Raw genomic sequence first — 24,508 nt, forward strand, 5'->3', positions numbered from 1 at the left:
AGGACCTAGCACTGGGCATGTCGTCCCCTCCAGGACCAGTGGCATTGTACCATCTTCCAGCTGAGGTGCCCCCCGTTCCCTGTCCCCCTGAGGTGCCTTGCTGTTTTTGACCAGATGCCCCTGCAGTGTTCTCTCCTCGTTGGTGCAGCAGTGAAGTGGGGCCTTGGACTTTCTAATGTGGCCCACGAACATTGAGCACTGGGCAGTGTCCCTACATTTGTAAATATGTATATACTTTTTGATTTGAATGCACGTATTGCTACTATTTTATCTTATTACACTCTTTTTAATCTATAGTATTCGTCCTTGCATTATTCCTGAGGGGTACGGGGTAAATATTTTGTTAGTGCACCTGCTTGTGTGTATGGTGTTGGGGGTGGGGTGTGTGTGTGCTAGGCGGCTGTACTCACCGTGGTTGTCTTTGCCGTCGTTGGTGTTCGTAGTGGAGCAGCACATAGAAGAGCATGGGGAAGACATGCAGCTCGGGCTCCATGGCGGTGTGGTTGTTCCCTGAGTCTCCACAGGTGAGTCCTTTGACTTCTGTGCAGTGTTTCCACCAGGCTTTTGATGTTGTTGGTACCGCCCCGGAAAAGGTGGCTGATTGGCCTCTCATAATACAGTGGGCAAAACGGCTGTAGGCGGTTACCGCCGTGGTGCCTGTTGATTCTGCCCTGGCAGTCGGAGTGTTATAGTGGCTGCCTGTCTATAACACAGTGACTGTGGTCATAATTTGTCTGTCATTACCTCTGGCCTGTTGGCGGTATTACCGCCACTTTATCAACGACCGCCAGGGTTGTAATGAGGGCCTATGTTGTTTAAGGTGTATATCCGGTCGGACAGGGTATTAATCCCATTATCTACCACAGCTAATGCCTTCTGTAGGTTTTCCTGATATATTTGCCTTAACCGGGCAGCAGCTTCTTGTTGAGGAAGCTTCCAAACTTCATTGTAGACTGCATATAACAAGCGCATTCTGCGTTGTTTTCTGGGGCCTAACAGGAAATCCTGTAAGTCAGTATTATTAGACAAGAGACTGAGGTGTTCTCTAACAGCATCTAGTGAGGAACTCTTCAACCATTGCTGGCATACTTCCCCTACACTGTATGTTGTTACTATGCCCGCATGTTCGGATGACACATAGCGAGGGTCCGGCCTACTTGTTATGAAGCCCCCCCCCCATGGAGTTTATAAAATGTTTATCACACCCATTGGTATCTATTGGCCACAATAACCACCCACCAGGACGTGACAGTGAAGCATAAAACGTGCCATTCTGGACCCATTCATCAAGCTGATATTCTGTTGCATTTATATACTTTTGCCATTATTAACATTTTGTAGAGGCAGGAATACTGGGCGCATTCAATTCCTTAATCTTTGCTAAGCCTAAACAACTTGTCTGTTGTACAGTTTCATTTAAAAATATCATTTGAACAGGTATCAGGCATGCTCTGAATAAAGCTTCCTTCCCCCTTATTTTCCAATTTTTTGTTCCCCACACACTTTTCAAGCAATCGACTGCAACCAATATTCATAGCCTGCTATAGCCAACCAGGAAACACAGGAATCTGAATAAATGAATTTCGTATCTGTCTATAATATGTGTACATTTTCCATCAATGGTAATTTGAAATAATATGACTCAGCATTTTTAACATTGTGCCCAGAAAAATATGCACATTTTTCAGAATACATTTTAGAACTCTCTTGTGGTGGATTTGGACAATGTTCCCATTGTGTCTAATTAAAAATAGTTTTTGGGGTACTTGTTCTGTGAATGAAATGGTGCTGATAATAATTATAGCAAAACATATCACGATAATCCTCTTTAGATTGATAAACATCTTCACTTTCAATTGCAGTGAAATATGTATAATAATTATAGCATAACATATCACCATAATTCTCTTTAAACTGATAAACATCTTCACTTTCAAATACAGTGAAATACTGCAATTCAATCATCATAGAATCAACTGTTTTCACATCCCAGTCATCAGAAACAACTCCGGGTATTATTACATTGTTCATTGAAAGTTTAAACACATACGGTATTTGAATGACCTCCATGGGGCCATACATATCAAATGTAACTTTATCCCAAACAATCCCATCATGAATCGGTAGAGTGGAAATGTTCACAAAAGACAAGTCTTTGCGGACCTTGTGAGAAGAAAAATTGGGTTTTAGGACCTCATCCACCAGTTCAACTGTTGATCTTTCAGGAAGGTAATGACCATGTATTAATAGAAAGAATGTTATGACAAAGCCAATCCAAAGGAGGAAAGCCAACACAGTCAAGAAAAGCCACAGATAGTTCCATGGAAAAATAAAGTAATTTGTTTTAACCCAGTTTATCAGCTTACGTGTTTTTGGCACTTCAGATGTAGAAGAGGCAAATGAGTCCAAAAAGGTGTTGTTGATGTCGACAAAGTATCCAGAAGCAGTTTGTGCAAAAGCTGGAGCCGTATTTGTAGGAGGAGAACTGGTAGGGGTCTCCTGCAGTGGTTCACTGTAAATGACACCATCTGTCTGTGTTGAAGTTGTATCAAATCGATCAGTAATTTCTATATCGTTGTAACAGATGTTAGTAGAACTAATGCAAGATTATTTTCCACCCTTCCCAAGCTCAGAGAGGTGTCAGCGTTGCTGCTCAAAACTAGTAGAGGGACATCTTGAACAGTAGTGAGAGGGATTTGAGAACTACTGGCTGCTCCTCTTGGTCTGCTCTGCAGGATCGTCCACATGGTGTAACTTGACATTGTCGATAGATACAAAGTGGTTTTCTTTAGCACCAGCCAACGGTGGTAGAATGACAGTTCTGGTACCGTGTATTCGCAAGACTAGGACAGGTGCACAATAAGAATGACCAAACTCCTTTTTCACAGCAACTTTTTCACGTACTAGATCCCCAACTTTTGGAATCCAGCCGGTGGGTGTTATTGGTACATTAATTCCTGCGGAGGCAGAAGCGTTGTCATCACGGCACTGTTGTAATTCCTGCAAGACAGTGACACGTTCATTTCTGTCAAAAGGTGTTTCTGCTGTCTCCACGCCAGGACCATCAAGATCTGGAACATACATTCGAGTTCCAAACAGGCACTCGTATGAAGTACGACCCCCAGGGACATTCTAGGCAGATTATTAAGTGCTCTCTTGACTTCATACAGTTGATTAAGCCAACTACGACGCGTATCTGATACGCTGGCTGTTACTGACTTCTTTAAATCATGGTTTTGTCGCTCCACAACACTATTTCCCTCAGGATGAAATGGAGATGAGTAATGAAGTTGGACCCCTAATGAAGCCATGGCATCCCTGAATGCCCCTGAGGCAAAAGCAGGGCCCTGGTCTGAGTGGAAAGCCGCAACTGCATATGTGCCGATAAAGACTTGCAAATCTAGTCCAAGCGTCAGCCGAGTGTTGTGGCCACACCCATAGAAATCTGAAGCAAGAGTCGACAGCGACTAAAATGTATTTGTATGCACTGTCCGGTGTTAGAGGACCAAAATGGTCCAAATATGCACACTGTAAATGTTTGATGGAAATTAGGAGGGGTGTCTGCGGTGGGCGTTTGACGGTGGAACCCTTAATTTGTTGGCAGATGTCACAACAAATGTCACAACAAAGGACATACTGTTTGTACAGACCTGGCCACCAATAATGTGCTTGCAATAATGATCTTGTAGCCGCCACACCAGCATAGGCAGATCCAACCCCCTCATGCTCTGCTTTAATTAACTCTGGTCTCATGCTTTTGCTTGGAATTACTCGAAACCCCACAGCTGGAATTTTTACTTCCGCATCAAGGAAGCCTCCAATCAGAATGAATATTTAGCAGGAAATGCTTTTGGTTATGGCGTGCCTTCAACTGTAGCTTTCACAGCAGCCCCTATGTCATTGTCCAGTTTCGTTCCAGAACGAGTAACTGCAGCAACAGCAGCCAAAGCTACAGCTGATTTGGCTGCTTCATCAGCCAGTGAATTTCCAGCAACGTGTATTCCAATGCACTTGTATCCAAGTGTATGTACAACATGGACGTTTGGTAGCATTTCCTTCAAATCCGCTACTTTCCCCAACAGAAGTCTGTGTTTAATGGGTTTGCAATTAGAATCTCTGAACCCATTCTGGGCCAGTAATGCAGGTATTCATTGAAGGACTTGACACAGTAATAAGAATCACAAACAATCAGTGTTAACTGTGCAGGATCTGTATGTTCCAGTGCCATCACCAGAGCCTTTAGCTCTGCTAGTTGTGCTGTGCAATCCCCTAGTGTTTGCGTGAATGTATGCATGTATGCTGGGGACAAACTTTATTGTCCTCCATGTAGCCACTTACGACTGCACAAGCAGCGGAGTATTGATGCTTTGTGCCTATTGCTGGTTGTGCTGAGCCATCGGTGTACATGACTCTTTGATATTGATCAATAGGCAATGTATTTTCCAGAATTGGGTATTCTAGTTCATATTGCAAAAATTTAGTTTGTAATTTTGGGTCAAAAATGTAGTCAACATCAGTGGCTGTCAAAGACGTTGCCCATTGAATCCAACGTGGATGTAGTACTTTAGCGTTTGGAACGCTGGCTTTGGTAACAGCCTCAAGGGCTGGAATTGGAGATACGACAATAATGCGTTTCCCCTGGGCTAGTGGTCTTTCTTTAACGACAGCCATCTGAATAGCAGTGAGAATTTTCTCAGTGATAGCAAAGCGTTGTTCTGCTGCTGAATACAAATGTGCTTTGTATGCTATTGGGACTGTCTCACCCTCATTGAAAGTTACAAAGGTGAAACCAATGGCACCAGCAATTACTCTGAAGACCAGATGTTTCATGTTGTCCCTTGTGTATAAGTGTTGTGCTATAAGCATGTCTGTTTGCAAAGCTCTGAGAATGCATGTGTGTTCAATTGTCCAGAATTTACTGGAAAAGTCAGGACGCATTAAGTCATATAAAGGTTTTATGCGTGATGCGTAATATGGAATGTAAGTTCTGCCAAAATTTAGAAAACCCAATAGGGATTGGAGTTTTTTAATTGTATTTGGAGGTTGTAATTGTGCGCATTTTTCCAAGACTTGTGGCGCTAGGCTCTTTCCTTCACTTGATAGCTCATACCCCAAAAACAGGACGCTAAGGAAGGCTATTTTTGTTTTCTTGAAGTTGAATTTATAGCCAAATTCAGCAAATCCTACAACAATGCGGGCTACCTGTCTTAGATGTTGCAGTAATTCATCATCTGTGAGATAAATATCATCTACATAGGACAACGCTTCAGGGTCAATGCCGTCCAATATTGAAGTCACAAGAGCCGCGAACAGTCCTGGACTGTTCTTGTACCCCTGTGGTAAACAACTGAATTTTTTCTGGGAGCCTAGTAGAGAGGTTGTTAAGTCTCTACTCTCAGGCACTATATTTTGGCAAAAGAAACCACTGCAAATGTCCAGTGTTGTTTTGTATTTTTTGTGCACTATGTTGTTCATGAGTGCTGTGCTATGTGAGCTTTGTATAGCGTATGTGCGTGTATGACTGCTTAAATGTCTGTAGTCTAAGACTATTCTGTACGAATGGTCTGGTTTAGCTACTGGGAATAAGGGATTATTCATTGGTGAGACACAGGGTTCGATTACACCCTGGAACTCCAGTTGTGTGAGGATTTCCCTCATGGGTGCTTTTACATAATGTTTTATTGGGTACTGGGGCTGTGGTTGGGGTTGATTTTTAATAGGAATTACATGAAAGGGGGAATCTTTTTCCCACCCTGCGTGGTTGCGATATAATGCGGGTGCCTGCGCCAATGCCCAATCAGTGGCGTAGGATTCTGCGAGCTCATTTGGAACAAGGGGCGAGAAAGAAGGTTTGATAATATCTTCCCCATATGGGCAAGTACGGACAAACTCAGTTGGCCAATCCCTTTCGGCCAGTAGAATATCATATATGCTTACAACGTGGTCCCAAAAAAATTGCATCGATTGTGCGCTCAGTGTCTCCTAACTGTAATGTTACTTTGTACAGCCTATCAGTTGTGGAGACACGCATGTGTGCAGATTCAACTTGTAAGAAGTCATCAGTTGCTTTCACCTCCAGATGCTCTTGAAGATTCCGGCGAACTATTGTGACCTCTGCCGCGCTGTCTAATGGCGCTAGAGCCCACTTCTTGTTCTTCAATAGAGCCCTCTTCTTCAGTGGCATGACGCACTGCAACTGCTGCCACTTTTTTCTTTTTGAGTTGAGGTTTTTGTTGGGGAAGTTTCTCTTCTTTTTTAACAGAAACTTCTGAAGAGCGTTGTGATTCCTGTCTCGGTTTCACATGCTCAGTTCTTCGTTCTGACTGCCCACCTCTCTCACTACGTTTTTCTGGTGAGTCCTGAAAGGAATGAGATTGGCGTATATCAGTATATTGATATCTGTCACACGTTTTTATATTATCTCTATTTCTGAGATTATATATATTCTGTGGGGTGTCTGTATGCAGCGATTCTCCCCTCTCTTTTTTAGGTGTTTGTTGTTATTTATCCCAGCATTTCTTAGTACCCTCAGGACCTTGCTTGGTAGAATCTTTATTAGATTTACCCTGGAATTGTGGTTTTGTTGGTCTGGGCCCCAGACTATCTCGACCAATGCTAGAGTAGGTCTCTGCGATAATCTTTGGCAGCTCACGTTCTTGATCCTGTGGAAGAACATCCCGGAGCCGCATGCACACTGCTAGTGCAACTGCTTCCCATTTAAGGTTACTTAATATAATTGAGGATACTGTGTCAAAATTGCCCATTAGTTGCATCCCCAAGTCCAGGGCTGGGGCAGCCTCGTATTCGTCTTGAATTTGTTTCAACACGTCCGGTAAATTGGCAAGTGCTGGTGTACCGTTTGCGGTAGTATAGAGCGTGGTATAGTGGGAACCATTCCAATTGGCAAGCACATAGTTAATATGCTATGCTTATCCTGAGGTCCTGTATGGGGAAATACTGCTTTCATTGCATTTTTTTTTTTTTTGAACTAACCAAAATTGAATTTCTTCTCGTTTGGCCGGTACTTTACCCATGATCGAATGTACAGTCGCCGGATTAATACCTGGCGTTACTGCATGTGGTTGCGCCAGAGCAGCACATGCTGGGTTTGTATTTAATGCTTCCATTACAAACTTCACTAATCGTCTGTATATTGCTGTCAGCTCAGCATATAAGCGACGGACTTCAGCTGCAGTTTGCTGTGGCAGGGTGAGGTATATAAGTGGCCAGTAAAGGTCAGGTAGGACCATCATTACTTAGAGGACCTAACGTGTAAAATTGTATGGGGTAGGGCGCCATCGAGCTAATTATTATGTTCTTGATGAGATAGAGGTATTTCTAGATATGCGTATGTTCTGTATTGTGCAGGTACGTTTGCAGGTGTACAGTGATGAAATGTATTTGTGTTCCCATCAACTGCTGGAAATGTGACCCAAGAATAAAAAAAAATCTGTTCTAAATCTGTTCTAAAGGCTGGATGAGCCTCAACAACAAATGTGACAGGACCCCCCTGGGCCGTTAGGTCATGTGCCAGTAAATGTGCAGTAAGGGGTGGTCGCATAGTGACTGCGATTGCTACCTGTTGAGGGTTTGTCATGTTGAATGGTTAATTTTGTTCAGAGATACGCACACCAAATGGGGATTATTCTTTTAGAGTTCAAGCTTGGAAAACCTACAGTGTTAGTTAGGTATTCCCTACTAAGCTGAGGAGGTTGATTAGTGAGAAGGGTCATGCATGGATTGGTGGTTAACCATGAAGTGCAATTGGTTGAAAAGGGAGCAGAAGAGGATTGTGGTATTACAGTAATTTCCTGATTATTGCGATTATTAATTTTTTTAATAAGTTTGTGAAAATGAAGTTCTTCAAAGCTTTAAAAAGTGCTCTTAGAGGACTTCCGGCTGGGCGAGGAGAAATTTGTCCGCCAGAAGGTACTCCGGCATACATTGTAATTGAGGAGAAAGGCACCGGAGCATGTCTATGGTTAAAACATTGGATTAAAATCACAGAGAAGGAAGGGTGTTTAGCATTTCCTGAAGATGGTACATTCAATCTGAGAATTTTGGAGCATTGAGACAGGTGATGTATGGTCTAAGACCTCCACCAAGACCAGTACAGTTCGAGGCATTAGCGATCTGGGAGCTAGTAGCTACACAACAACAAGCATTGAAATTTGAGAGAAAAATGAGACAAGCAGAGAAGTCACTAGCAGAAGCTAGGTGGGATAGTGAGCAGAGACAGTGGAGACCTTACAAGGTGTTAAGTTGTTTCCTGCAATGTCTGAAGACAGTGAGAAAGATGCAAAGAAAACTTCGAAGAAATCTAAAAAGAGTTCTTCAACAGTTGAAGAGCAGACATCAAAAGAACCCGAAAGGTCTTTGATTAATGATGAGGAATCGGACGATGATGAGTTTATCACACAGATTTAGAGAAATCGTCCGCCACCTTATGTGGCTCAAGAAGGTTCGAGTACAACTTGTACAAATCCTACTGCACCAATACCAACTGCAGTGAGACAGAGTCCAGTACAGAGTAACCATAATATGACTGAGAGTTCTGTAAAGGTTAATGCTAACGTGAACCAGAGCTCAGTACAAACTAGTCCTTCCGTACAGATACCGATGCAGAGCAGCTTTAATCTGCCAGCAGAGAATAGACAGCTGCCACAACTTAGTGTTCCTAGGATTTACCCAGATGTACCTATTGTAAATACAACTACTAATCTAGTAGTATCCTCAGGACAGACTTTACAGGAGCCGATGTTGGTTCAAACAGAGCCAACTCCGATGTTACTGCCTCAAATGCAGAATGCAGGAGTAATACAATCTCTGAATGTAGAGACCAGATTAAGTCCAGATGCCGTATCGGTACCTATGACATTTGGTCTAATTGTACCTTTATAGGCCCAAGGTAAAAAGAGTGCAAATAACCAAGGAGTTCAAAACCATAATGAAAACACTAGGTTAATGTCTCCTATAAGACAGACTCTAAATAGGTCAAGGTTGTTATTAGATTTAACTCATATTAGAAATTCAGAAATGGCTGGATCAGGTAATGGTCCTGAGTTAAAAATATTGACACCTCAATGCGTGAGCTCAATGCAGCAACAGTTACTGAGTGTACACCCTGGTAATATTTCATTACAGGGTTTGACTGCACAGTAATTAAGACGAGGGTTGGAAGAATTAAATATTTCATAGTGTCCCAGAGAGTCAGTTCAAAGAAAAGGAGAGGGACGGGCTGGCGGGGGACAGCCCGTACACAATATCAACTGGTGCTGACTCTGCCCCAGGTGCTCAGGAACAGCCTGGAGCAGGAACCAATCGGATGTCCTCAGCGGCCGCGACGTTGAATCCGGAAGGCGGAAACGCGGAAGCTGGAAGAGAAAAAAAGGCGGCGTCCCAGGGACGAGAGGGAGGCAACGAGGAGGAAGAGGAGGACGGCGTAGTTGGAGTGCTGACTTTTCCCCGCGGGAGAGAAGAAGGCGAGGAGAAGGCAGACGGAGAAACGAACAACACAGTGGCCCCGGGAGGCAGAGCACGGAACCCCGCCACCCTTCTGAAGAAGCGTGGCACTATCAGGTGGGTGTCCATACTAAACTGAGGGTAACCAGGGGTGCAGGAGGACGGGAGGAGTGGGATTAAAAAGTAAGGGGGAGTGGGTGGCGGGCACAGAGAAAAGGAGAATGTCTACGTGCATGTTAAAAGCAAAACCCCGATAAAGGAAGGCACAGAGATAAAATACCGCTATAGTGCAAAGTCCCACCGTAGTGACAACACCAAAAATGTGGCGCTTTAACAACAAATCCCCTAAAGTGCAGAAAAGGGACAAGCAGGAACAATAAGGGGAATGAACACATGAAAGATAGAGAGGACAGTAAGAAGACCGGAAAAGCTCCGTGAAGGAAGGGAAAACCAAAATAGCAGAAGATAATAGCAGAAGAAAAAGAGACGCAGATTCCTAGAGAGGAAAGAGACAAGAGAGAGAGAGAAATAAAGGATAGTAACCACCAGTACAGAGAAAAGGAAGAGAGAAAGAGAGCAAGACATATCAAAGACAGAGGAGGAAGGAAAAGAAGAGGTAGGAAATGATAAGAGACAGGCAGAGAATAACCACTTACCGATACTTCTCTTGTTCTTCTCCACGCATGCGCTTCCTGTGAGCCCTGAAAGAGAAGAAACGAACAATAAAGATACATGGAAACAAGACCGAAACTATTCAAGAAACACAGAGAAAAGCCTAGTCATCACTCCACTATATTCTTCAATAAATCGCATTCGTAACCTACTCCAGGGCTGCGTGTCTTCCTTTAACCCAACCAACCACAAGGAGTTTATAAAAAAGATGAGACTGTCAATGGAAGCCGGTGAGCTTCTTGAGGGGACAATGGGAGTAAACAGACCAGAATCTTAAACTGAAGCTGAGTTGAGATATGTGTGTCCATTAATTATGGAGGGAACAGCTGAAGTGCATCAGCAACAACAAGAATTAGAAGATAAATATGAAATAGATCTTCCAAAACCAAAAAGTTATAGATTACATTTTGACGCTGAAGATTTTCAACACAGGGTCTGCAGGGATAAAAACACATCTTAGAGAGCTACTTGAGAAGTACAAATTTGGAGAGGATTAGAAAAATGGGAAGGTAGATGGGTCAAGAAAAGAGAAAGGCTGAGAAAAGGTTCAGATACTCCTCCTGTAGATGTTACACAAATTAGGGAGCCAGTAAAAGATTTACCAATGAGAGAAATTCCAGGAGGGAATTTCGTGCATGTCCCTTGGAGCAGAAGTGACATTTTGTCATTTACAAATGACTACCCCAGGTTGAGGGAGAAACCAGTGGAAAGGTACCAGCAAACAGATAGGTTTGTGAAACTAGTGAAATGCCTGTGGGAAGATTTGAATACTCTTTTAGAGATAGTTGTTCCAGCAGATCTGTGGATCAAGTGTAAGAGGAATGTAGATTGGCCAACAAGTGAGCCACCAAGAAATCCATCAACAGGTACACCATCTCCTGAAGTAATGAAGTATTACTACAAAGTCATTGAGTTCCTGAAAACGAGAATTTTTACGAAAAAAATTGATTGCCAATGCATAGATAGAACAGCTCAGGAAGTGAAAGAATCGATTCATGCATACTATGAGAGGTTGTTAAAAGAATTTTAACATTACAGTGGCACAGAAACAATTGAGCTGAAAGACATAATTCATTTTGTGGAAGGACTGAGACCAGAAATTAGTCAGATGATTAAGAATCATTTGATTTGTTGGCAAGCAAAGCTGATTGATGAGGTGCTGCAGAATGCGAAATACTGTAGTGATGAGACTGAATTGATACAGAAAAAGTTGAAGGAAAATGCGATGGCGATGCAGATCAAAGCTGCACAGACAGAGATTCAGGGAAGTTTTCAGCGTCAGCAGCAGCAGGGAAATGGCATGTTGCAACGTCAAGTGTTAATCGTGGTCCTGATTTGAATACAATAATGATGCAAAGAGAGCCACAGGCAAAGAGAATGTTTCCTTATCACATTTGTGGAGGTGTCGGACATTGGAAACTGCAGTGTCCAATGTTAAATCCGGGAGGTGTTGTTCAACAGATGAATGGTGTCAATGCTTTTCAGAATGGGAGAGGACCAAGAATTAGAGGTCATATTCAAAATTTCCAGAATAATATAATTCCCATGCAGGTTTTCAGCCACTACAACCCATGCAGCCTGTGCAAAATGTGCAACCGCAAGTACAATAACCCCAAATACAACATATGCAGCCACAAGTGCAGATGGTGCCTGCGCAAGAAATTTAAATGCCTAGACATTTGCAAATACCGCAGTCTCCTATGGGTCAGCAACAGGTGATGCTTTCTCAGGTGGTCACAAGTCAGAGAGTAAATAGCTTAGATGAGGAAGAATATATGATGGCTGCTTCTCTAGAAGTGGATCAGAAGGGTCCTTATGTTAAGGAAAAAGTGCATGGTCACAAAGTTTATTTTCTAGTTGATACTGGAGCTACATGCTTGACAGTGAGATCTGCAGAGGTTCCAGACCTGCCCTTATCAGGGAACACAGTTCCGATTGTGAGAGTTGCAAATCAATATTTGACTAACCCAATTTCAGAACCAGTTTTGGTTAAAATTGGCAATTTTAAAGGTTTACACAAGTTTGTGGTTTGTGATTCAAGTCCCATATCCTTAATGGGAAGGGATTTACAGTGCAAAACAAGATGCTCAATTAATTGTTCTGATGAGGGAATTGAAATTCAGACGAACAGTGATGATGATGAAGACCTGCCACTTCCTGTCAGCAATGAGTCAGTGTCTGAAGAATTTCCTTTGATTAGTTTTGATGAGCCAGTGATTGAGGAAGCTCCTTTGATTTGTTTATTTCCAGTTTTTTAAGTTGCTAATGCATTTCTTTTATGACTAATTTATTCACTCTGGGACTCGTTTTAGGCCAATTAATCTTTCGACCCTGATTGAAGACACCATAGGACGAGATAGCTAATCAACATGTCAATCAATATGTCAATAACGTCATCAATATTTACTATAATAATACAATTCAGTTTAGTCAAAGAAATGAATAAGACTCAAGAAATCACCAGGACCTTTCAGCCATGAACAACCACACCAGTTTAGTACGATTTTGTGATATTTATTCCATATTGATTACAATTCTACTAGCAAGTTTATTAATCTCAAAACCAAGAAACACATTAGCATAGTCCAATATGGCAACTCTGATAAGACTTCATCAAAGCAAGGATAACGAATATTAGAACATAACATGGCGTCAAAATAGGTTATTCTTTAGCAGAGTAACATTAGCGCATTATTCAACAAAGCATAGATTCAGCCATTTGTCTATTTGCGTCAGATTAATTAACCCCTCAACTAACCTCGAATTGGCATTGGCATGTTGGGCTTCATGCAAAACAATTTAGCAACATCAATTTGGAAAAACCTCTAACTAAGGTCTCTGTCAAAAGAAGCAGTTAGTACCTAGAAAGGAAAAGCAAACAGACAATCACAATTTCATTGTCATATTGTTACCCTCCGTACTGGGTCAGCATACAGATTCAGTCTTCGTCCTCAGGACCTCAGTTGATTCGCCATCAGTCAGGAACTCAGCAAGTCGGGTAAGAAGGGTAAAAGGGTACTTCCCTCATAAGGAGGTAAAGTATAAACAGGCAATTTAAGGGCAAGGATGGTTTTAAGAACAAAACAGCAAAGTCTCTATGCAGAGTGACAAAGTGTCTGGGTCATAGCAATTCGCAATAGCATCTCCCTAACTCCTAGTCTCCTCGTCTCCCCGTTCGATCTCTAGTCTAGTTCCTTGTGTCAAGGGTTTTTATCCCTTTTCTGTTGTACAGTCCCCTAATTTTCCATTGGTTAAGGGGTTGCACCCCACTATCTCCATCCAATAGGTTACTAATTAGCTCATCAAATTTGTCACCCCATAACAGTTCTCACGTAGTTTAGTGTTCCTTATGATTGACGTCTTCAGTGGGTAGAATGTCCGGTATGATTTCATACTCTCGTGGTCCTTTGCACATCTTCAGTCAGTGGCTCCATTGTCTGTACCGGTTCAGGCGACCTTGTACCTGGGATTAGTCTACAATATTGCATTCAGCTAAAATGTTTCCTTGAGCAACAGATCTACTACAGTTACATTCATCTTCTAGCTTTTGGAAAAACAAGAGTTCATGTCCTTCAGCAAGTCAGCACTCTGCACGTTAGAAAAACACATTTAATATGAAACCAGGCAGCTAGGCCTCGACTCATGCTAACTAAGGCCTAACGATTTATTAGCAGAACTTTAGCATATAACCTTTAATAATTAGTGTAAAACCATACTTTAACATAACATTTCATCAATATTAGTCAGTTTCATTAGTCCCCGTTTATATTGGCGGCCACTCCCCGTGGGCACATTTCAAGCACGCGTTTTAGCAAAATACATTAATACATTTTCTATGCAGCATTATTACGCATTAGTTCATATAACATTTCATGTTAATATTGAATATATAAGCTACGCTCTCTCAGTCCCTCCTCTGATGACAGTTGTCATCACACAAAACCTTTCCCTTCACAACCTTTCATTTTCTTCAGGCTACGCATTTCAATTTCTTCCTCCCTATGTGATCTTTTTCAAATTTCTTTAAACATTTTCTTCTTTTCCTTTTCTTCTTTTCTTTTATTTTGTTTTGCCAAATTTCTTTTGATTCCTTTACTAATTTTGCATGATAACCATAGCCCAAATAAACCAGTTAGAACAATCAGTATACCCCCTATTATTTTTGCAAGTACCCCATTCCATATACTACTAAACCAGTTCCCTACTTTGGTATTTCCTTTCCCAACCTTTTCCCCACACTCCAGGTTCCTTCAGCTCTTTCAAATCTGCACTATCTCTTGTTAGGTTAGTAAGCATACCTCTAATCTTATTACTATTATCAGGAATTAATGCACAACAATGGCGCTCATTAAGGGCCAGATGTAGGTAGCCATTTGCGCCTCGCAAATGGTGAAAAACGCCATTTGCGAGGCACAAAAGGCCTCACGCGATGCAGAAACACATTTCGCGAGTCGGAACCGACTTGCAAAATGTGTTTCCGACTCGCAAATAGGAAGGGGTGTGCCCTTCCTATTTGCGACCGCATTGCGATGTAGAGTTGATTTGTGACCGCGAAAGCGGTCGCAAATCAATTCGCAGTTACCATCCACTTGAGGTGGATGGTAACTCATTCGCAAACGGGAAGGGGTCCCTATGGGACCCCTTCCCCTTTGTTAATGCAAACAAAAATATTTTTTCAGAGCAGGCAGTTGCCTACTCTGAAAAAAAACGAAACAAAAAGGTTTCGGTATTTTTTCTATTTGCAGCTTGTTTTCCTTTAAGGAAAACGGGCTGCAAAGAGAAAAAAAAATACTGCTTTATTGAAAAGCAGTCACGGACATGGTGGTCTGCTGTCTCCAGCAGGCCACCATCCCCGTGAGTGCCTAGACTCGCTATGGGGTCGCAAACTGCGACCCACCTCATAAATATTTATGAGGTGGGTCTTTGCGACCCCATAGCGAGTCGCAGAAGGTGTCTGAGACACCTTTCTGCATTCCCTTTTGCGAGTTGCAAACTGCGAGTCGCTGGGACTCGCAATCTGCAACTCTCAAAAGGGAACCTTCCTACATCTGGCCATAAGCATCTTACAGAGTCCGCCACTCTTTGCTAAAAGAATGTCTAAAGCAAGCCGATTTTGAAGAGTCATAGCCCTCTCCGCAGCAAGTTCATTATCCATCAGGAGTATAGTCCCTGTGAAGTTTGTCAGCATGTTATCCACAATCGTAGACAACTTTCGAATCTTTATGGAGTTTAAGATAACCCCTCCTGAAGGAATTATGGCTCCAAATATGTCACCTACGACAGCAGCCGCTGTCTCTCTCTTTTGTCTAACATGATGTAATTCAGACATTTTAGGAAGTTGCTTTAAGTCATCGATCTGGTAAATCTTTGGGAAAACTATTCCCAAATAACATGTCCCATACCATCCTTTAGGAAGATGGTAATAAGCATTAAGTCCACATATATAATATCGCTGGATCCTGTCCATTTAACATGAACGTCCATTTACTCTGAAACAAAAACACATGCCTGCACTCACTCGTTCCCACGAACAAAGTATCAAGCTCAGATTTTGGCCTATATATACAAAGCCTACCTACATGCAGTGCATCTACAGGGAGTGCAGAATTATTAGGCAAGTTGTATTTTTGAGGATTAATTTTATTATTGAACAACAACCATGTTCTCAATGAACCCAAAAAACTCATAAATATCAAAGCTGAATATTTTTGGAAGTAGTTTTTAGTTTGTTTTTAGTTTTAGCTATGTTAGGGGGATATCTGTGTGTGCAGGTGACTATTACTGTGCATAATTATTAGGCAACTTAACAAAAAACAAATATATACCCATTTCAATTATTTATTATTACCAGTGAAACCAATATAACATCTCAACATTCACAAATATACATTTCTGACATTCAAAAACAAAACAAAAACAAATCAGTGACCAATATAGCCACCTTTCTTTGCAAGGACACTCAAAAGCCTGCCATCCATGGATTCTGTCAGTGTTTTGATCTGTTCACCATCAACATTGCGTGCAGCAGCAACCACAGCCTCCCAGACACTGTTCAGAGAGGTGTACTGTTTTCCCTCCTTGTAAATCTCACATTTGATGATGGACCACAGGTTCTCAATGGGGTTTAGATCAGGTGAACAAGGAGGCCATGTCATTAGATTTCCTTCTTTTATACCCTTTCTTGCCAGCCACGCTGTGGAGTACTTGGACGCGTGTGATGGAGCATTGTCCTGCATGAAAATCATGTTTTTCTTGAAGGATGCAGACTTCTTCCTGTACCACTGCTTGAAGAAGGTGTCTTCCAGGAACTGGCAGTAGGACTGGGAGTTGAGCTTGACTCCATCCTCAACCCGAAAAGGCCCCACAAGCTCATCTTTGATGATACCAGCCCAAACCAGTACTCCACCTCCACCTTGCTGGCGTCTGAGTCGGACTGGAGCTCTCTGCCCTTTACCAATCCAGCCACGGGCCCATCCATCTGGCCCATCAAGACTCACTCTCATTTCAACAGTCCATAAAACCTTAGAAAAATCAGTCTTGAGATATTTCTTGGCCCAGTCTTGACGTTTCAGCTTGTGTGTCTTGTTCAGTGGTGGTCGTCTTTCAGCCTTTCTTACCTTGGCCATGTCTCTGAGTATTGCACACCTTGTGCTTTTGGGCACTCCAGTGATGTTGCAGCTCTGAAATATGGCCAAACTGGTGGCAAGTGGCATCGTGGCAGCTGCACGCTTGACTTTTCTCAGTTCATGGGCAGTTATTTTGCGCCTTGGTTTTTCCACACGCTTCTTGCGACCCTGTTGACTATTTTGAATGAAACGCTTGATTGTTCGATGATCACGCGTCAGAAGCTTTACAATTTTAAGAGTGCTGCATCCCTCTGCAAGATATCTCACTATTTTTGACTTTTCTGAGCCTGTCAAGTCCTTCTTTTGACCCATTTTGCCAAAGGAAAGGAAGTTGCCTAATAATTATGCACACCTGATATAGGGTGTTGATGTCATTAGACCACACCCCTTCTCATTACAGAGATGCACATCACCTAATATGCTTAATTGGTAGTAGGCTTTCAAACCTATACAGCTTGGAGTAAGACAACATGCATGAAGAGGATGATGTGGTCAAAATACTCATTTGCCTAATAATTCTGCACTCCCTGTATAGCTAATTTACCCTGTGTCTTTATTGCGGTGTAAGAATAATCATTTGCAAACGTGCTTTTTTCTAATCCCTTTTCTAGCCTTTCTTTCAGTGCCTTTTGTCTATCATCAGTGTGATCTAAGAAGCTTTTCTCTACAGATGTTAGTAAGCAGGTTAGATTATTGCAGTGCACATAAGCTGTTCCAAATGTCAGTGTCGGCTCAAAGAAACCCCTAACTAATTTTATGCTGTGTCCTTCAGCTAATTTGTTTAGAAACTCAATTATGGGCACAAAGGAAAACACTGCATCTAAGTTAGAATAGAAGTATTGCACATGTTCTTGATTATAACATCTTGTTAATAGCAAACTACAGCTTATTCTGTAAGTGAGTGGCAGACTATGATAAGTAATTCCTTCTTGTACTGACGAAGGAATCTTTGTGCATACATAGCAATTTCTCGCATCCGTTGTGTCAACATACTCATTCAGCAAGCGATAGAAGACATTAGTAGATAGTTCCCCCTTTGAATTAGTTCCCTCATGCAAGGATTTAGTATCCTGCTCAAACTTCTCCCACGGTGTTAGTGTAGCAGTTCAGTTTCAGGATCTGAGGCATTGTCTTCTTTTCAATGCAAAGTTTCTCTTTTTCAGGAAGTTTTTACAGCGTTTCACTCACTCCAGGACCCTTTTGTCAAATCAGGTTTAGCAGCTTGTCATAATCAGTTTTTCAAAGTCAACTCAGGTTATCAGTGTCACATCCGGTAATTTATCAGTCTCTTTTCTCAGCTTTTCAGCTTTATTCAATTTCAGGTTTAACACAGTCTCTTTCTAATGTTGAATTCAGGTGCCGTAGTATTGACCTGGAATCTCTTGATCAAAACAAAACGCCAAGAATTCTTGTTGCCATTCAGCTGAGGTTGCATATCCCCATTCAGGACCTGCGTACCTTCTGTTTGAGACTCTTTTTCTTTTCAGTTTGCGGTCACCCTGTAACTCTCCTTCACTGAGATCTTCTTTCCTGGTTGTATCAACTTCTTCCTCTATTGTGTCATTAGGGATCCCTTTCTCCCCTGCAGCTTGCGACTCTGGCCAGTTATCTCCTTTATGTGCTTTCTTTCTCCTTGGCCTTTCAGGACGTTGCACAGCGCCCTCCTCTTGTGCTATGGTGTTTTCTCTTGATGGACCTGCAAGCGGCTCAGGAGGAGTCAGAACACCTTGACCTCCTTCTGCCTCACTTCCTTCGCCTTCAGGGTCTGTTATGGGCTCAACTTCAAACCCGTATCCGTTTGCTTCTGGGAGAACCTCTCTTTGTCTTGGTTCCCCTGTTGCCTCGGCTGAGATAGGCTCACTGTCACCTCTCTGGAACTCGTTTACTGTTTGAGTGACTAATCCGTCCTCAGCAGGCTCTCCTTCAGTCTCAGTTCCCCTTTGATTCCTCTCCGGCCCTGAGACTTCCTTCTCTGCAGCTGTTGTTTTGGACAATTCAAGTTCCTCATCAGTTGGACACGTCACCTTCTTTGTGTGACTGGCATGTATCCAATTCGAAAGACCTGCACATTTCACAGCTGTGGTAGTTGTCAGTATTACTTGATATGGCCCCTTCCAACGTGGCTCCAAACACGACTTCCTCACGTGTTTCTTGACAACAACCCAGTCACCGTCTCTCAGGGTGTGAGCTGGATCACTTATCGGTGGCAGTTTGGTAGCCTCCACCTGGTGAGAGAAAGAGCGGACCCTGTCAGCCAGACCCTTGCAGTAGTCCAACACCATATCATCCGTGATATTCAGAAGAGCATTTTGCAGGCACTGTGGGTAATCTCATAGCTCGACCCATAAGAATTTCATGAGGAGACAGTCCTGTTTTCTTGTCGGGTGTATTTCTTATTGACATCTGCACTAAGGTCAATGCATCTGGCCATTTCAAATTGGTAGCTGCGCACATCTTTGCCATTCTCGACTTCAAGGTACCATTCATCTGTTCCACTAGTCCTGATGCTTCAGGGCGATAGCTACAGTGCAACTTCTGTTCAATGTTCAATGCGCCACACAAGAGCTTAATCACCTCATTGTCGAAGTGTCTGACTCTATCTGATTCTAAAGAGATCGGAAACCCGAAACGTGGTATTAGTTCCCTAAGCAGCAGTTTCACTACTGTGAGGCTGTCATTTCTACATGTAGGGTAAGCTTCAATCCAGTGACTGAAAACGCACACAATCACCAACACATATCTCAAGCCTCCACACACAGGCATCTCAATAAAATCGATCTGCATTCTGCTAAACGGACCTTCAGCTCTCCCTATATGGCTCAAACTCACCATGGTCCCTTTCCCCGCATTCATCTGCTGACAGATGATGCACCTGTAACAGATAACCTCTGCAGCTTGTCTGAATTTTGGATTGAACCAATCAATTTTGAACAACCTGATCATTGCGTCTCTCCCAACATGTGCTTGGCCATGGTAAAACCTCACAAACTGTGACAAAAGACTGTTTGGCAAAACCATTTTCCCCTCCTCTGAGACCCACAAGTCATCAGACCTCTGTACGCATTGCATTCTCTGCCAGGAGCGTTTCTCCTCTTTGCTGGCACGTCCCTGCAAGGATTTGAACTAATTTAGTGTGTCAACTACTCTTAATGCATACCCTGTGCATGTTTCATTCCCAGTTTGAGGTAACAATTCCAACTGATCTCGAAACGATATACAGTTCAATGCGCAAAACCTTGCGACTTGATCTGCATATCCATTTCCCATTGACACAAAGGCTTATGAATTAACAAGGACATTGCATTTCACCACAGCAATTTCAAGAGGTAACTGAATCGCGTGCAACAAATCCTTAATTTTCTCACCATTTTTCAGTGGAGAACCAGAAGTGGTCATGAAACCCTTTTAGGACCATAGTTGGCCAAAATCATGTACAATTCCAAATCCGTATCTGCTGTCAGTATAGATAGTGACTTTCAGGTTTTCAGCTGCGTGACATGCCCTAGTAAGAGCAGTTAATTCAGCCACTTGAGCAGAGTATACTCTTTCGAGCCAGGAAGCTTCTAAGATAGCAGTGATTGTGCACACGGCATATCCAGCCCTCAGTACTCCTACTGCGTCTCTCAGGCATGAACCATTCCTCTAATTGGGTATCTTTAATGTCAGGTCTCGGTTTGGTGCACAGATCTGTTACCTCAAGACAATAATGTTCGACTTCCTCAGCATCATCAATGTTCACATTTTCAATAGGAAGCAAAGTTGGCGGGTTCAATACAGTACATCTTTTAAGGGAAACATTTGGTGACCCCAGTATAATTTTCTCATATTTTGTAAGCCTCGCATTTGTCATATGCTGCGTCTTGGTTCGGGTCAACAGGATTTCAACTGAATGCGGGACCATTACTGTTAGGGGATGTCCAATCACTATACCTTCACACTGAGTGAGGCTTTGACCTACTGCTGTAACTGCACGCAAACAACCTGGTAAGGCTGCTGCGACTGGGTCCAAAGTAGCTGAAAAATATGCTACTGGGCGGTTTTCACCTCCATGGAGCTGTGTAAGGACAGACAAAGAACAATCATCACGTTCATGACAAAACAGTACAAAAGGCTTTGTGTAATCAGGCATACCTAAAGCTGGTGCCCTGCACATACTTTCCCTCAGTTCCATGAATGCCTTCACCTCTTTCTCGGACACGGTTATGGCACCCGGGCCATCCTGAATCTCCTTGACTGTCAACCTCACTAAAGGTTTAGAGATAATCGAGAAGTTGGGGATCCACTGACGACAGTAGCCCACCATTCCCAGGAACATCCTGACATCTCTCTTTGTTGTCGGGGGATTCATCTGCAGTATGGCTGTCACTCTCTCTGGAAATTCTCCTAGACCCCTTTTCAATCAGGTGACCCAAGTACTTCACCTCTTTCTGACAGTATTGCAGCTTCTTTGGGGACACTTTATGTCCATTCTTTCCCAAATGATTTAACAAGGCAATTGTGTCGTACCTGCAGTCATCTTTTGTCCTGGACGCAATTAACAAGTCATCAATGTACTGTACTAGGGTCAAACTGAAATCACTTTATGATAATACCTCATCACCTCTGCCGATGGTGCTCCAGTAACCTTATCCCTTGCCGGCTCCTCTGTCGGCCAGTCCACACCTCTCTTGCACTCAAGCCATAAGTCAGGTGGAACTATAATCTCAAACAGGGTATTCAAGTCTTCCCAGAGACATTTCCCAAGCTTCACAAACCTGTCCGTCTGCTGGTACAACTCTATCGGCTTCTCCCTCAACCAGGGATAATCATTTGTGAATGAGAGGATTTCACCTCTAGACCACGGTACATGGACTAAAACCCCTCCAGCTGTTTCTCTCATGGCGCGACTCCCTTCTCCTCCATTACGATATAAACTGGAGTACCCTCAAGCAGTGTAGGCTCCCCTACATTCACTGCAATAAATGTATCTCCCCTCAAGGCACTCTTTAAAGCCTTGAAAAACTTCATATTTGCATCTGTTATTTTGCTTAGAATCTAATCAGGAAGTGACTTTAATTCCCAGAACACTCTTCACCCACCTTTTTCAAACAATTGCCTCTCATGGACGCCTGCCAATCCGTGCGCGACCCCTCTCGGCAACTGACCTATCCCAGTGCGGCTCAACTGACATCACACTCACAAACTGCGGCTGACAAAGTCTTGCGGCTTGTCCTCCTCACACAAAACTAATGCAATATATTTGGAGCACCTTTAACAACAAAACCCAAATTTGCCAGTTGACTACAGGAAGGGTACACAATTGCTTCAGAACTTTACAGAGATTTCACTTGAAGCATCGGCCGCTACTCTCTCCTTCTCAGCTCCCGCAGTTGCAAGCAGAATTCGACCCGCAAATCCTACTCTCGACTTGTCAGTGGTTCGTTCTAGTGCACTTTAGAACTTGCCAAATCTCCATCAAAGGTTTCACTCACACACTTTGACTCAAACTCGACTTGTCAACCACACCCGATTGATCTATTAAACCGCACAAATTACAACATAAACCCAAGTGTCTCCTACACTTGTCCATATACTCTGGAGTCTTAGACCACGACTGGTCCGTACATCACCAACAACCACATGGATAATTTTTGAGCACCAAGCGCCACACTCATATGAAGCTCGCCGATTTACCTACTCTCATACTGCGGAGTACGCCCACTCCTACTAAAACAACATGACCTGGCCTATAATTCACACAAACTTCACAAATCACCTGCAATATGCATAAGCTGAGCAAGCGCAAATTCTATACCACACATGTTAAAACGCCGAGAACATACCCAACTCATTTAGGCAGGCTCCGAGATTCCGGGAAAGTCATGGGTAATTTAGAAACACATCATACCTCCAATTTGCATTATCTCGAAAAACAATTCTAAACAATGATCCTTCGTCCTAGTGCCCCCAAAGGGCCAAACAGTCGCTCTGCTACCAGAACTGCTAACGTGTCCCTTTATGACTAATTTATTCACTCTGGGACTCGTTTTAGGCCAATGAATCTTTCGACCCTGATTGAAGACACCTTAGGACGAGATAGCTAATCAACATGTCAATCAATATGTCAATAACGTCATCAATATTTACTATAATAAGACAATTCAGTTTAGTCAAAGACATTAATAAGACTCAAGAAACCACCATGACCTTTCAGCCATGAATAACCACACCATTTTAGTACGATTTTGTGATATTTATTCTCTACTGATTACAATTCTACTAGCAAGTTTATTAATCTCAAAACCAAGAAACACATTAGCATAGTCACAATATGGCAAGTCTGATAAGACTTCATCAAAGCAAGGATCACGAATATTAGAACATAACACAGCGTCAACATAGGTTATTCTTTAGCAGAGTAACATTAGCGCATCATTCAACAAAGCATATATTCAGTCATTTGTCTATTTGCGTCAGATTAATTAACCCCTCAACTAACCTTAAATTGGCATTGGCATGTTGGGCTTCATGCAAAACAATTTAGCAACATCAATTTGGAAAAACCTCTAACTAAGGTCTCTGTCAAAAGAAGCAGTTGGTACCTAGAAAGGAAAAGCAAACAGACAATCGCAATTTAATTGTCATATAGTTACCCTCTGTATTGGGTCTGCATACAGATTCAGTCTTCGTCCTCAGGACCTCAGTTGATTCGCCATCAGTTAGGAACTCAGCAAGTCGGGTAAGAAGGGTAAAAGGGTACTTCCCTCATAAGGAGGTAAAGTATAAACAGGCATTATAAGGGCAAGGATGGTTTTAAGAACCAAACAGCAAAGTCTCTATGGAGAGTGACAAAGTGTATGGGTCATAGCAATTTGCAATAGCATCTCCCTAACTCCTAGTCTCCTCATCTCCCCTCGATCTCTAGTCTAGTTCCTTGTGTCAAGGGTTTTTATCCATTTTCTGTTGTATAGTCCCCTAATTTTCCATTGGTTAAGGGGTTGCACCCCACTATCTCCATCCAATAGGTTACCAATTAGCTCATAAAATGTGTCACCCCATAACAGTTCTCACGTAGTTTATTGGTCCTTATGACTGACGTCTTCAGTGGGTGGAATGTCCAGTATGATTTCATACTCTCGTGGTCCTTTGCACATCTTCAGTCAGTAGCTCCATTGTCTGTACCGGTTCAGGCAACCTTGTACCTGGGATTAGTCTACACTGTTGCATTCAGTTAAAATGTTTCCTTGAGCAAGTCAAATTTCATGAGAACGGATCTACTACAGTTACATTCATCTTCTAGCTATTGGAAAAACAAGAGTTCATATCCTTCAGCAAGTCAGCACACTGCACGTTAGAAAAACACATTTAATATGAAACCAGGCAGCTAGGCCTCGACTCATGCTAACTAAGGCCTAATTATTTATTAGCAGAACTTTAGCATATAACCTTTAATAATTAGTGTAAAACCATACTTTAACATAACATTTCATCATTATTAGTCAGTTTCATTGGTCCCCGTTTATATTGACGGCCACTCCCCGTGGGCACATTTCAAGCATGTGTTTTAGTAAAATACATTAATACATTTTCTATGCAGCATTATTACGCATTAGTTCATAAAACATTTCATGTTAATATTGAGTATATAAGCTACGCTCCCTCAAAGTGAAAGATCTTCCTGTTGATTTGTAGACGGCTGTTAAGTCTAAAGTTTGGTATCTTTCAGGAAAGGACATTGGGTTGATTAAAGGAGTAGAACCAGTCAGAGT

At 42.5% G+C, this 24,508-nt stretch overlaps 1 protein-coding gene across 4 annotated transcripts in view; it reads right to left on the reverse strand.

Annotated features, from left to right (window-relative positions):
- Positions 1-24,508, reverse strand: part of LOC138300154 (zinc finger protein 282-like) — a 184,682-nt gene that overhangs the window by 45,391 nt on the left and 114,783 nt on the right. For all 4 annotated transcript variants that reach the window (XR_011204883.1, XM_069239110.1, XM_069239111.1 and 1 more), the window contains exon 7: positions 10,119-10,163. Coding sequence is in view for 3 of the 4 variants with exons in the window: in XM_069239110.1 (XP_069095211.1) it covers positions 10,119-10,163 (45 nt within the window). In the remaining variant the exon portion in view is untranslated. The remainder of the gene's footprint in view (positions 1-10,118; positions 10,164-24,508) is intronic.

Source organism: Pleurodeles waltl, chromosome 6 (assembly GCF_031143425.1).
Source record: "Pleurodeles waltl isolate 20211129_DDA chromosome 6, aPleWal1.hap1.20221129, whole genome shotgun sequence".
Taxonomy (NCBI): Eukaryota; Metazoa; Chordata; class Amphibia; order Caudata; family Salamandridae; genus Pleurodeles; species Pleurodeles waltl.